This window comes from Tiliqua scincoides, chromosome 6, assembly GCF_035046505.1.
Source record: "Tiliqua scincoides isolate rTilSci1 chromosome 6, rTilSci1.hap2, whole genome shotgun sequence".
Classification (NCBI taxonomy): domain Eukaryota; kingdom Metazoa; phylum Chordata; class Lepidosauria; order Squamata; family Scincidae; genus Tiliqua; species Tiliqua scincoides.
This window is the reverse complement of record NC_089826.1, coordinates 86149577-86163835: the sequence shown is the minus strand read 5'-3', so window position 1 is coordinate 86163835 and position 14259 is coordinate 86149577. Positions and strand designations below refer to the sequence as shown.

Genomic DNA, 14259 nt, shown 5'->3' with positions numbered 1-14259 from the left:
AATAACCCTATATCTGCTTGCAGAGATTGCTAGTGGAAGATGGAACTGTCGTGGCAGAAGGATCGCCTAACAGAAGTGTGCCTATGGAATTTACAGCCTGATCCTACCTAACTCTCAGCACACTGATGCTGCTGCACCAATATGCACATACTACCTTCTTGGGAAGGTTCAGCATATTTCTCCGATGCGCATGGGAAGGCTCCTACTCTGCGCCTTTCACTATTGCTTTACAGCAGGATTGGGCCACTGGAACACCTTTTCAGAAGCTATAAGTCATGTACCTTTGTTTTAGAAAAACCGTTCCATAAGCTCACTGTGTAAATTCTTCAGTCTTGCTTACCTTGTCTTGGTTAACCTTATTCTTGTAACATAAATTTCCAATTAAACGAATCAGATGCGATTTAAAGCCCATAGCTGGATGAGAGATTTCTTCCTTCCCTGATGCAGAATGAGTCACTGTGAAAATGTTTGTGGCCTGCTTCCCAGCAATATGGGTAAGCTTCAAAGTATCTAAGTAAACAAGCCAAAAAGATACCACTTGGCATTAAAATAACTGATGTTAAGCCATTTCTGCCTAACGTTACATATATGCAACAGGGATCAAATGTGTACATCGGTGGGCTGGGCAAAAATGGGTTAAAATGCCTCCAATAAAGACAGGTTGCTTACCTGTAATGCTGTCCTCTTTTGGCTGCCATTTGTATAGGTAAACATAGGGCCCAATGCTATCCAACTTTCCAGCACTGTCCCAGCTGCGCCAACTGGGTGTATGCTGCATCCTGCAGTGGTAGGCGGTTACAGAGGCCTCCTCAAGGTAAGGGAACATTTGTTCCCCTGCTTCAGGGCCATACTGCAGCTGCAACAATGCTGGAAAGATGGATAGGTCTGGGTCCGCACACAGAGATCTGCACCTGGGCATTGCAGAGTTCAGAAGTTTCTAGAACTTTGAGGAACTTTCTAGCTGCCATTCCTGAATAGAGAGACGCCATGTGTCATACATGCCATAAGCAGGAACAATGTTGCTACCTTTCAATTCCTTTGGAAAACACTACAAGCCATTCTGAACCATTTATCAACAGACCTGCAGTGGGGAAGGATGGGTGGGTTGTGTGCCTGCACAGATTACCACTTTTAAGAATATAAAGTTACATGTAAGCAACCTGTTTTCCGCCTTCATGATCTCTGAACAATCACGTATATGTGAGGACTAGCAAGTTTATCTTCCCTGAAGGTGGGTTTAGGGAGATATTTTGCGAGACAGCATGTCCAAATGAGGCCATCCGCTCTCCTTTAGCGTAGTGTTTGATAAACCAGGTAACATACATAAGGAAAAGGAACGCTTATTAACCCAGAACAATGCAGATCTGCTTAAACAGCATGAAAGAGCATGTTTCACACCACAGGCTAATCAAGCTCTTCCTCCTTTTCTTCAAAAAGACAGCCTTGAACATTTCTGGCACAGCAGTACTGGCACAGCTAGCAGTTGATAGGATTGGGGCATAAGTTTAAGACAGGGAACAAAATGCATACCGCATTTACAAAATACAGATTACGGGAAATTAACGCTAACCATCTTCTACTCTTTTATTTTTTAATATTCAATGCTGTCAATTCTCCATTACCAAACCTATGGTTTTCTAGAAAAACAAAAAACAACTGTGTTGTTTGGTTGTTTAAAAACACTGGATTTCCTACTTACTGATGGCCACCTCAAGCAAATTAGCATAAGCCTGCAAACATTCCAGTTGTTCAGGGTTTGATGTCATTTCACAAAGCACATCAAGGAGCCGAATGGTAACTAGTGCTTCCTATTTAAAAAAAAAAAAAGGATACAGGTTAGAAATCAAACATACAGGATTTTCCCCCCTCAAAATGTAAAGCTGCAATCAATCATTCTCCTGAAAGATCACAGTTCCTAGCATTACTAGCACATTAACATCAACCTACTAATCTGGCTGATTCTGTAAGAGTGAATGAAGAATGCAGAATGAAGTGGTGGGGAGAGAATTCAGCTTCCTAGAATCTCTACTTTCCTTTAAAGAGGGGGGGGGGAATGTCTAGGTCAGTGGTAGCGAACCTATGACACACATGTCAAAGGTGACACGCCATGATGCTCTGGGTGACATGCCAGCGTTCACCAATGCCCGACAAAAACCGAGTTTGTTTTTCTCGTATTTCATTTTTGTTATTTGTTGTTTCTTTATATAATACGTAGCACCACACATTATTGGCTGTATTTTTTAAAATAAATAAATGCATATGTAAAGAATTGTTTCTCTTTTGTTCCCTCTTTGGGGCGGGGGGGGGAACACACCAGCAGCATCCAGTTAGGCATTTTCTGAATTTTTGACACACCAAGCCCAAAATGCTTGCCATCACTGGTCTAGGTGTTTTGACTGCACAGATGTACAGTATCTGAAAATGTATGGGCAATGACTGCAGAAGCCACAGATAACTGGAGTCATGACCAGAGTCATGCCTGGGCAAGATTACCAGTGGTCAGAATGTAGACTTCACTGCCCTGCCAACTCCATGCCCTAAATACTAAAAAAAAAAAAAAGTTATGTAAAATATACCAATAGAGAACATTTCTACAGGTTGCAGAATTCAGATTTTGTTGGGACAGAATTTGGTTTCTTGGGACAGAATTTGAGACATACAAAATTATGCACGGAAAGGATAAAGTGAATAGAGAGATGCTCTTTACATTCTCACATAACACCAGAACCAGGGGACATCCACTAAAATTGACTGTTGGGAGAGTTAGGACAGACAAAAGAAAATATTTCTTTACTCAGTGTGAGGTCGGTCTGTGGAACTCCTTGCCGCAGGATGTGGTGACGGCATCTGGCCTGGATGCCTTTAAAAGGGGATTGGACAAGTTTCTGGAGGAAAAATCCATTACGGGTTACAAGCCATGATGTGTATGTGCAACCTCCTGATTTTAGAAATGGGCTGTGTCAGAATGCCAGATGCAAGGGAGGGCACCAGGATGAGGTCTCTTGTTATCTGGTGTGCTCCCTGGGGCATTTGGTAGGCCGCTGTGAGATACAGGAAGCTGGACTAGATGGGCTTATGGCCTTATCCAGTGGGGCTGTTCTTATGTTCTTATGTTTACCTTTGCAGTTTAAAAAAAAAATTCTGCACAAAGTATGTATAGACCTGACTATGCCCTTCCCTGGTGTTGCGTGTTTATAATACATGTTTCATAACATACCCTAAAATAAACGTCACACTTTTACCAACAACTCTTACAGTGAGCATTCAGCTATTGGACTACTAACATTTTATTCAAACCAGAATCAAGAAAAGATCCATGCTTGTAAGACCTATACTCTATATAAAAACCAAACATAAATGTAAAAGGACAGCAAAGCAGAAAATTGCTGGTTAAGTTTTCACAGAAACTTATTTGCTGTTTTAGGCAACCTAAACATGCATCATTTTCAAAGGCCCCAATCTGTTAGCCACAGAGTTATTAAACACTACTGTGGCTGAACAAACTAAGTAGCCTAATTTGCGCTAAACTTTGATAAATATTCATTTGGGATTATATTTGTATTATACAGTATTTTTGGTCAGGCAGAAAAGGCAAAGATCCTCATTTGCAAATTATTTATTCAACTGGAGAATCATTTCTTGGCATAGTCTATCTCCAGTCAGACTATTCTGTGCCAACTATACCAATTATAAGTCATTATCTGCAAAAAAAGAGTTCTATATAAAACTTCTGAGTGTAATGCAACAATTAAGGGCTGCACTGACATTCACCTTATGCTTACACATACTAGATTACAGGCTTTCTAAAATTTCAGGAGTTACCTTTGTGACTGAAAGCAAATCCACAAACCAGTTACATGTTCACATTTGAATAAATGTCACATCCAACCCATTATTTTTTGTTCAGCTGATAAAAACCAGCTAACCTGAGCAGAGGATCACATGGTAAACACGTTGCTACTGTACTCCGTTCAGATTGCAGGTGGAAAGTGACATGTTTAAATGGTCGCACATTAACACAAAAAACTGCAAAAATAAGTACACATGAAAAAATTAGATGCCGTAGATACCGCAGATACTCAAGTATAAGTCAATTCACAGATAAGTCGAGGATAGGTTTTGAGACAAAACTGTGGAATTTTATATGACCCTTGAATAAGTTGGGAGGGGTGTTAAACTTAGGGGTATTAAACTTAAGGGGGTGTATGACTACAACTTTTTTTACTGATTTTACCCAAGGCCAGATCCTAATAAATAATCTAGGCAATTGTTAGGTAATTGTTACCTAAGAACTGTACTGCCTCTAACTTATTAAAAATATCATGTGCTAAAAAAGATCATAAGATACATTTTTATTCATTAACTTTTTAAATTCTGGTCTTCACAACCTTTTTGTAAACACTATCAGAGTAAGTGCACCGTAAACATACCAGTAAATCCTTCTTTAAGGTGCGCAGTGTGTTAAGCCTAAGGCTCTCAACATATAACATACAACTTATGACATGTAACTGGGAGTGTGCAATTCAATTCATAACGGAGAGACAAGCAACAAGGAATGAGCGTGCGCAAACGCAGCTATACACAGTTGCAACCTGATTTACTCAGAAGTAGACCCATTGCTTTCCATGGTTGTTATTCTTAAGTAATGGTGTGCTGAACTGTAGCATCAGACTTTGTTCAGATGGAAATGAGGATTACATCCTGGTGTTTTAAAAACCAGACCTCCAGCAAGCATTTGCAAAATAGTGTAAAATATTTTGCAAAATATTTGCAAAATGGTACAGAAGGGCTGTGTGTGATCCTGCTAAAGAGAATGGGGCTTTTGGGATTTAAATGAAAGCCTTGAGACCTGGCTTACTTTTGTTTTCAGAAGGACTGAAAAGGTTATTATAGGTCTTATAGGCAGGCGAGTGTCTATGGTAAGTGCTCAGTATAGTCCTCTCCTTGATCTGCTAGTTACTATGTACCAGTAGTTTTACTTGTCAATTTTATTTATTTACACCCCCATCTACCTCTCCCACCACGCCCAACAAGTGAAATGTGAAGTACCCCATTTGCAGCCTGCTGTAATACAATCCAGCAATAATTTTACCATGAGATTTGCTCCTATGTTGTCCGGCCCTCTGTGTTTTGGGGAAAGTGCACTAACTGCATCAGTGAAATGTTACCAAATGTGACTTTGTGACAATGCTATGGAGCAAGGACACTGATATATTATGGCACTGCAAACATCTCTATAGCATGTCTGCCCAAATATTCAGGTGCTTTAATACACGCAATACCAAGGACACAAACAACCTGACCCAGGGCCCAATCCCATCCAACTTTCCAGCACCAATGCAGCTGTGTCAATGGGGTGTGCATTGCATCCAGTGGGGACAGGGACATCACAGAGGCCTTCTCAAGGTAAGGGAACATTTGTTCCCTTACTTTGGGGCTGCTTTGCAGCTGCATCAGTACATGAAAGTTGGATAGGATTGGGCCCCCGGGCATGGCAAACGAGCATATGCACAAAGTTTGCACATTCCTAGAACACCCCTGCTTCCTTCAGTGGAGGAGAAAGCTCTATGGATTGAGCTGAATTGGGGGTGCCCACATAAACAGCCACATGTGCAAAGGAACATGCACAGTCGAGGACCACATGACATTTCATCACATTTACAACATCAGATTACAGCACTCGAGACTATTTACCTCATCTTCATGATTTGTTGCAGAAGCCAGTCGGAGCACAGCTTGACATTTTTCCTCAAAACAGCTTGCAAGAAATGTGGTTATCTCCTCACTGATAATGAACTTTTCATCATTTATTTGTGATAATATTAGTTCTAACAGCATAATCCTGGAACAAAATAGTAAGCCTGCTTATTTCCATTGATGAAGTTTGAAGTAGTAGTACATGCCATGGACAATGAAACCAGTGGTAAAAGTAACACATACTGTATGAAAGTCATCATAGCTTGGCCATTTATTTAGAACGTTTATATCTTTCCCTTCCATCTCATTAAAGGGATCATCAGGGCAACTAACAGCATAACTAAAAACAAAGGCCAGGAGACAATAATAAAACACAAGCAGAGTTGAAAACACAAACAAGAACTGAGAACAGTAACAAGAAAACAACCAAGATGACCAAAAAGTGCAGCAGAAAACAAGGTGTTTCTTGAGGTCAAGTATCCCTCACTCCCAATTCTCCATTTATCAAAGCCTCATAGTCTGTTTTCAAGTGTTCCCTCTGCATGTAGGCTAAACGGGGGGGGGGGCATGGAACTGCACCCACTAACCCTGTCCCCAACATTGCCACACCTGCTAGGCGTGACTGCCTGACGTTCACAAACTCTGCCCTAGGTCTAAAAGGGGTGGCCTAGGGGCAGGCAGTCGTAGGATCAAAATGTTCTAGGTCAGTGTTTCTCAAACTGTGGGTCGGGACAGGTGGGTCCCCATTCATTTCAATATTTTATTTTTACTATATTAGACCTCATGCTACTATGGTATGTGACTGTATTTCGGGAAATGTTAGAGACCTGTATTTTTTAACAAGCTACTATGTATATTCTTCTAACAATGACAGTAAATGGGACTTACAGCTGGGTAAGTGCGGGTAGGATTGCAGCCTAGGATTGTTAAAAATGTTCCAGCTTGATGATGTCACTTCCAGTCATGATATCATTTCCGATGGGTCCTGACAGATTCTCATTCTAAAAAGTGGGTCCCAGTGCAAAATGTGTGAGAACCACTGGAGGCAATCAGCTGCACCACTGGTTGGGGTTCCCGACTAAAGCAGCTAGAAGCATACTTGCCCTTGCCAGAACCTGCAGGTGATGTGCTACTGTAAACTCAACAATATGCTTCAAAGTTTCTGGGAAAAGGCCACTAGGCAAGAGTAACTTTGCAGCTGGCATGCCTTCCTCCCCCCTCCACGCACTTCATTTATTCTAAAAGCAGTAGTTCTCAAACTCTGAGGGAGCTTTAGTCCCTCCGCAAGTTTTTGCGGGGGAGGGACTAGGATAGCAACGTGATCCCCAGGATCGTGACGCTAAGGGGGGGCAAAGGGGGTGCTTGGGACTTTATGAAGACAGGGCTGTAGCAAGCTGCAGGAGGTGTGGGGAGCCCTGCACAGCACTCCCCGAGGCTTGTAACGTTCGGAAAAAGCCTGCAAAAGGGAAGTGCTTTGCGCCCGCTTTCTCTGAATGTTCCAAGTCTCGGGGAGCGCTGCAGAGGGCTGTGCACGGTTCCCCACACCTCCTGCAGCCTGCTGCAGCCCTGTCTTCATAAAGTAATTCACAAGCAACCCCCCTCACCCCCCCATACAGGTGCGATCCTGGGGATCGCTTCCCTGCCTCTCCCCTTCCCCCGCTCCTTAAAGGGACGGGGGAATCTTTACACGAACTGGTGGGTTGCGACCCATCAGTTTAAAAACCACTGTTCTAAAGAGTTTTGCTCCAGCTTCTGGAATCTGAAGAGGCCCCCCGAAAGCGGCTCACATCAATTCATACTTTTTTCTCCTCTTCCTCACAGGGCAACTGCTGTTTCTATGGCCACACCCTAAGCATTTAGATACCAGCAGCTGAAGTGGATGGGTTTTAGCCTTGCTGGCTCCTCACAGAGCAGCTGGTGTTTCTATGGTATTTATCTTCAGGTGGACAGTGTGTGATACCTTTGTAGACACTGAGCCCACCTCTTGAGTACTAGATAGAAACCAAACTATTCTCTAAATTCTATTTAGATAATTTTTATTAGTTGTTTAGTGGCCAATCCTGTGGTCCGTGCCGCGCCTCCGCAGCGCAGACCACAGTCGCAAATGTGCCATAAGGCACGTTTGCGGGGCTTACCGCCTGGCTCCCACCAGAGGTGGCTCAGCTCCGGCTGGCGCTGAGCTGCCGCCTAGCGGGCGCCTGTGTTCCTGCAGCTCGGCAGTGCCTGCGACCACCGGGCTGCAAAACGGGGAATGGGGGTGTTCCCGAGGGTGGGGGGAGAGGCATTCTGGGGAGGGGAGGCGTGGCCAGGGGCGTTCCCAGGGGCGGGGGAGAGGCAGGTTCGCGGAGCCGAGCTCCGCAGGATCCAGAGCGCTCAGGTAGGGCTGCTCGCCCTACACGAGCGCCTTCACTTTAGCGGCGACCAAACAGTTGCCGCTAAAGTGAGTAGACCCATTGCGGGACTGCTTCCCTTACTTGAGGGTAGGGGACAAACGCCCCCTTCTCCCGAGGAGCCTCCCGTGGTAGCGCAGGAGACTCTGGATCCAGCGGGAGCCCTTTGTGAAGCCACCTGATCCCGCAGCTCCGGGCAGCTCAGGATTGGGCTGTTATTCATTTCTATAGCAGCTGTCTTCTTTTATTTTACTGTTGTCCCTGCGTGAGATGCTTTGCTTCCCCCCAATTCAATTATTTGTGTTTTACTGCAGTTTTACTGCTTTGTACTGATTGATATTTTAAATCTTACTGTTAAGTGACATGGAATCTTAAAATGCAAAATGTGATATACATTTTTAAATAAATCAGTATTAACCAATTGTAGCATCTGATCTCAAAAGACTACACTTTTCTCATCAGTTATACAGTGCACCTGATCCAATGCCCATTTCTTGTTCAAAGCTTACCCTATTTCCTAAACTTAATGCATGATTTCACACACACTCACACCTACCAGATAGCATGAAGAGCCATTTTATGCAAGGGATGAAACATAACCAAATTTACTGCATATCTGCTATGCTACATTTCCTTTTTTTCTACTTAGGCACTGAACAAGTTAGCCAAAGATTTTCAACGTTTTTCTTCTCATGGCACACTGACCTCTATGGCCTTTGCCTCTTGAGATGACATTTCCAAGTTCCAAGAGACTCTTCTGGTTTCTGTAGTTCAAAACTACTTGTCTGTCCCTTTTTCACCACCGGTGGAGCCAGTGAAAGAAGAGGGACAATTTATTACTACAGACAGTTGTCATTGAAACAGAGCCACAGAACCTGGGAGAGTTTTTTCAGCCATTTTCAACTGCTGGGCTCCAAACTCCCATGGCACACCTGTGAACCTTTCGCAGCAATCCTGTTGAAAACCTCTTCAGTTAAGCCATACACTAGTACAGGGTGTGGTACTCTTAATAAATCAAGGCACAAATATGAAATTTTGCCTTCATTTTCTATCTCTCTTTCTCTCAGCATTTCTTTATAGATGACGAGCGCCAACCTGGATTCTTCAACCTCTATCTAAATCTTGCCAGTTGTGGTTAAATTGCAATGTTACCCATCCAATTTAAAATCATTATGACATTGAAACATGCATTTAGGCATTCTGTGCCAACAATGAAACCACAGGGTTTTGTTTTTCTTTTTCTTTTTTAATCATGTGAACAGGATACTCTATATGGAATGCTAAATGCTTAAACCCGCATTGGTTTTTTGGGTTACCTTTCTTGATTGCTCATTTTTGCATACATGGCTTTGACCAACTTTGGGCACTTCAGCAAATGGTTGTTAATCAAGAACCTGAAAGGGGAGGAAAAAAAAATAGGACAAATTGCTGTTGGTTTTAAGTAATCTGCAAATTAGTGACTCTGCACATGCTATTTTGTTTACACCAGCACTTTACAATAGCTGATCACTAGGCAAACTGCACTTCTACCAGTACCTGCTATGTTATATAAGCAGCCAAATTATGTTTTAACCAACTTTTCTTCCCCTCATTACACATATCACAGGCAACCCTTTCAGGAATTGCAACCTATCAGTATATTCATTAATTACCAAGGGGTCATGCACCCCTAATCACCAAGTTTTAAATAAGGGGAAAAAACAGTAGATTAGTTTATAACATTTAAAAAATAAGTACAGCATTGTTGTGGTTGTTCAAGCAGACTTTCTATAATATGCACAGGCATGCCCCCCCATCCGCAGGACTACTGTTCCGATACCCCCTGTGGTAACCTGAAACCACAAGTGATGGCGAACATCTGCCCCCCACTCCACTGAGGAGAGTTCTACTCCTCTTGCTTCCAGAGGGTCATTTGAGCCCAGCAGAGACTACCCTGGGCCTCCTAATGCTTTATTGGGAGGCCCAATTGGGAGGCCCATTGGGAGGCCCGGGGAAGCCCCAGAGGGCTCCAACAAACCTCCAGAGGCAAGGAGAGCAGAGCATACTCCCTCACCTCTGTAGGCAGTATGCAGGGGGGCATGTGGAGGGCCATGGACCTACCCACAGATAAGTGAACCTGCGAAAAGGGAATTCGCAGATACGGGCGGGGGCCATAGTAAAGAAAAGCCATTGTTTCAAAGTATTCCTTTTAACATTTCCATCCAGATATCATTAGACAAATATTTTCCATCTTTTCATGCAACTTTCCTTCTCCAGAGCTGAAGGCTGGTTGCTGTTTCCAGCTGTGTGCTGTCTATCTGCAATCAACACATTTTCTATTTAATTCCTTATTCTTAATAGCCTTTTCCCCACTACCAGGACTAAATAATCCCACAGAAGCTCACTTTCTGTAATTTCTTTTACATCATCAGCTGCCTCCAAAAACTTTCTGTTTCTTGGAGGCCCCTGAACTACTTTCACAGAGTCAACATTTACCATTTCCATACATTTTGCTCAGATGTACAAGAAACAGAGCAAAGTAGCAATGGAGAAAAAAAATACTTTGAACAATTTTTATTTAACGTATTTTTAATCTCAGATTTCACGGGAAAAACGTTTTTAAAAGACTATCATAGAATTGTATTGCATTATTTTCTCTATTATCACACTACAATTAAATGACAATTTTCCATTGGGCAATAGTTCTCAAATCCTCAGCTGTACCAGGACATTCCAGGAATAAAAAAATTAAAAATTGTCCCTCAGGGAATATAAGCCTTCATACTGAAATAAAAATATTCAAACTACTAAGAAAATTTGGCATTTTTCAACCCATTAGAAAATGTCTAACGGGAAACAAAATCTGGTAGAATGGTATAAATTAAAATAGGCAAATGAGAGTTCCTCACTCCTCACAGTTCCTGGCTTCAGCTATCACACCTTCTATCCACAGTGGAGTCTGCAAGTCACAAGGATGGACAGTCAGTACCACAGCTGAGTTCAAGACGCCCATCTCTAAGCATGAATTTATAGTGGCATAACTACTGGAGATCATAGCAGGACAATTTTTTTTTAACTTGGAAAACCCAGCAATACTATGACGCTGGTCATTCTCTCAGTCCCCAAGCAATATTCCAGCACCCGGGAATATTGAGGGACACTGCCCTCAAACCACCCATCCACAGAAGGAGCCAATCAGCATCAAATAGTTACAGTGACAACATGCTAAGTAACATTTATTCCCTCATTCCATCCCCTCTCCACAAACAAATCACTACCAGGATGTCTGAACATAGTCACAACCTCTGTAGCAAGAAGAAGAGAAGCAGAATTCTGCTATGGGAGAGAACCAGCTGCAGAGTTAACTCTTCAGCCCCAGAGGTTGGACTCTATGGGGGAGCATGTATACAATTCTCTGCCTTTCTATCCCTCCCCAAGAGTTTGACCTCTGTCTGTGAAAGGATTTGTGGGGGAGGGTCAGAGCAAACTAGGATGTGCAAGGAATGAAGGTGTGAGGAATGCCCTGTTTCCCTGCTATTTTTGGAAACCCAACTCCCCAGAAGCTCCTCTGCAAGCTTAGCAGCCTTTGTTTGAAACACCATCAACAGCCAGCCACATGCATTTGTGAACTCAGAGTCATTCTACATGCCTGGAAATAGCAAACCCTCCTGTGGAGTAACTGACTGGGCAGCCAAACCTTGCAAGCCTGTAAACCTTACAAGCTTTGTAAGGTTTAATGCAGTGGTTCTCAAACTAGTGGGTAATGCTCCTCTAGTTCATGTAACGCTTCCTCCACCCTTTAAGGGGTGGAAGAAGGGGGAGGCAGTGACACAATCCCCAGGATTGCATCGCTAAGCGGGGTGGGTGGGGTGCTTTTACTTACAGTGTTAGGGCAAGCAGCAGGCGGTACAGGGAGCCCTGCACAGCTCTCCACAGGGCTCCCCAAGGCTTGGAATCTTCAGAAATAATAAGCACAAGCCACTTCCGGTTTGCGATCCAGGGGATCGTGTCTCTGCCCTCCCCCCTCCCCGACAAAGACTTATTTTGGGAGTAAAGCTCCTAAAAAGTTTGAGAACCACTGGTTTAAAGAATAAATACAAGATGGATGCACTCCTCAAATGTCACCAGGGGTTAGCCCAGAAACAATCATAGATCTTCCTCCCTCTCCCCCCCAAAACAGGCAGAACTTGGAACCAGTAGTTAATCCAATCTTAATGAAGTTGGCTTGAAGACTTTTTCACCCCTTCTCTACTGGGGAAGGGAAGGGAACAGAAGGGACGTTCCACCAAGGGAGGAGTCTCTATCTGAGGTTCCAATTCTGCCTCCCAGGCGGAGGAACATCCCAGCAGTAGGAATGTCAGCCCTTCCTTCCCAGAGAACTCTAACACCATTTGAGCATAGGATTCAGTCATTAGTTGAAAGCCTGTCCTTGTGCAGGAGAAATAACTTTAAAAATAGGATTGCCCTGTTCAGGCCAAGTTGAGAAAAGGTGCTAGAACTGTGGTTTCAAGAAGTGGCTGTGTTTACATATTTATTCGACTTAGGAGTAGGACCTTTCACAATAAGGAGGGGTATAGGATCCAGTGTGTGCCACTGCTGCCAGATCCACCCCTCTTGCCTCCTTCCTGCCCCATTTTGCCCCAGTCTGCCCACTCTCTCCCCTCCCTACCCACAACCACCATTGACTCACCGGCTCTGGCAGGCATGGCAGGGTCCAGTGATGGAGTTTAAGTGCCACTGCCTTTCACAGAAGTGGACGCGTTATGGCCACCAATGGTGAGCAGCGGGCACCATCGGCAGCCATTTCACAGTAGTGGAGGTGACTCGCACTGTTGCAGCTCACTCTGCCCAGCAGACCAATCCTGGATAGGATCTGGCTGTTAAGGGTGTTAGTATGCCACACTTTCTCTTCAAAAACAGAGATTTGATTTTTGCCCTCTTCCAAAACACACCCCCACCACTGCAGAGGGTCATGGTTCCGAGATCTTCTAAGTCCATTAGGGCTGTGCCATCAAACCAGTTAAATGGTTATAGTCACAGGAGCGTGTTCTAAGATGGTGTCTGCTGCAACATACACAAGTGCTATATAAAAACAAAGAAGCATTTTTTCTTCAGAATGACCATTTAACATACACATTAAAACTCATATGGCTTTCTCAACTAATAATTAATTGAATAAGAGCCCTAAATTTAGTATTCTAATAAACGTCTTTTAGAATACCTAATAGGTTAAGATGAATTACGATGCAGTTTCAAAATGTCCCGACCCATCCCCAGTGCATGTATTCACAGGTTTCCAACTTAAAATAAATCACATATGTGGCATCCCATGTTGGTTGTTTGCGTTGCTTCCCCCCCTTTAGAAACAGACATTTGCTTCCAAAAGACATAGCTCTTTTCTCTGCTGTTGATTAAGACAAACCAAAATAGAAAAGTAAATCTGACTTCTTAAGACTGCAGTTTTCCAGTGCCTAAGGCGTTTTTTGAACTGTTTGCGTGCAAGGAACAGTTTTTAAAAGATGGTGGTTGTGGAGAAACACCAATTCTGAGCACTGAACTCAGATAAATTTGCACTACAGCTCATGCCACTCCCATCTTATTACTGCTCTCTCTTCTCCCTTGGTCAGGAATACCTATGAGCATATTACTACAGTAACGATGAATTATAGGAGCAGATTAGTCAGCATGGGAGGAACTGATGGATTTTCTTCATATCAATCAATTTATGGCTTGAAACAAGAGTGGCACAGAAGTCATTAGTGCTCAAAGCCTTTAGTTTTAATACTAGCCCACTAGCTATGCTAGTTGTTATAATGTGAGGATAGAAGAAGGGGCCTTAGTTCCTATGAAGAGCAATAGTGTGGCTATCTTCTTGACCAGGTAAGCAGCTCTTCAAAGTTTCAGCTAGAAAACTTTTCCAGTCCAATTACCAGGGAAGCTTTTCAACTGAAGTTTTCACAGACTGAATCTAGATCTTACGTGTGCAAAGCATGCTCTTTTTACCCAATACTAACCTTCCCACAGCACAGTGGGGGGGGGGGAGTCAACTGTTCATAAAAAAATTCCCTGCCATGTCGACTTAAGCCAGTAGTTCCCAAAATTTTTCAACTGGTGACTTCCTTCACCTACTGCATGGGTCATGGCTTCCCATTAGGGTACAATCTTAAACACTGTGTAGGGAAGCAGGTTTTTC

General features: G+C 43.3%; 1 protein-coding gene across 5 annotated transcripts in view; it reads right to left on the bottom strand.

Moving 5' to 3' along the window:
* Positions 1 to 14259, bottom strand: part of ATXN10 (ataxin 10) — a 69142-nt gene that overhangs the window by 22981 nt on the left and 31902 nt on the right. For 4 of the 5 annotated variants that reach the window (XR_010794679.1, XM_066632652.1, XM_066632655.1 and 1 more), the window contains exons 6-9: positions 9404 to 9481; positions 5695 to 5842; positions 1700 to 1808; positions 341 to 510 (exon numbers count right to left, since the gene is read on the bottom strand). Coding sequence is in view for 4 of the 5 variants with exons in the window: in XM_066632652.1 (XP_066488749.1) it covers positions 341 to 510; positions 1700 to 1808; positions 5695 to 5842; positions 9404 to 9481 (505 nt within the window). In the remaining variant the exon portion in view is untranslated. The remainder of the gene's footprint in view (positions 1 to 340; positions 511 to 1699; positions 1809 to 5694; positions 5843 to 9403; positions 9482 to 14259) is intronic. The other variant, XM_066632653.1, reaches the window with a different exon arrangement.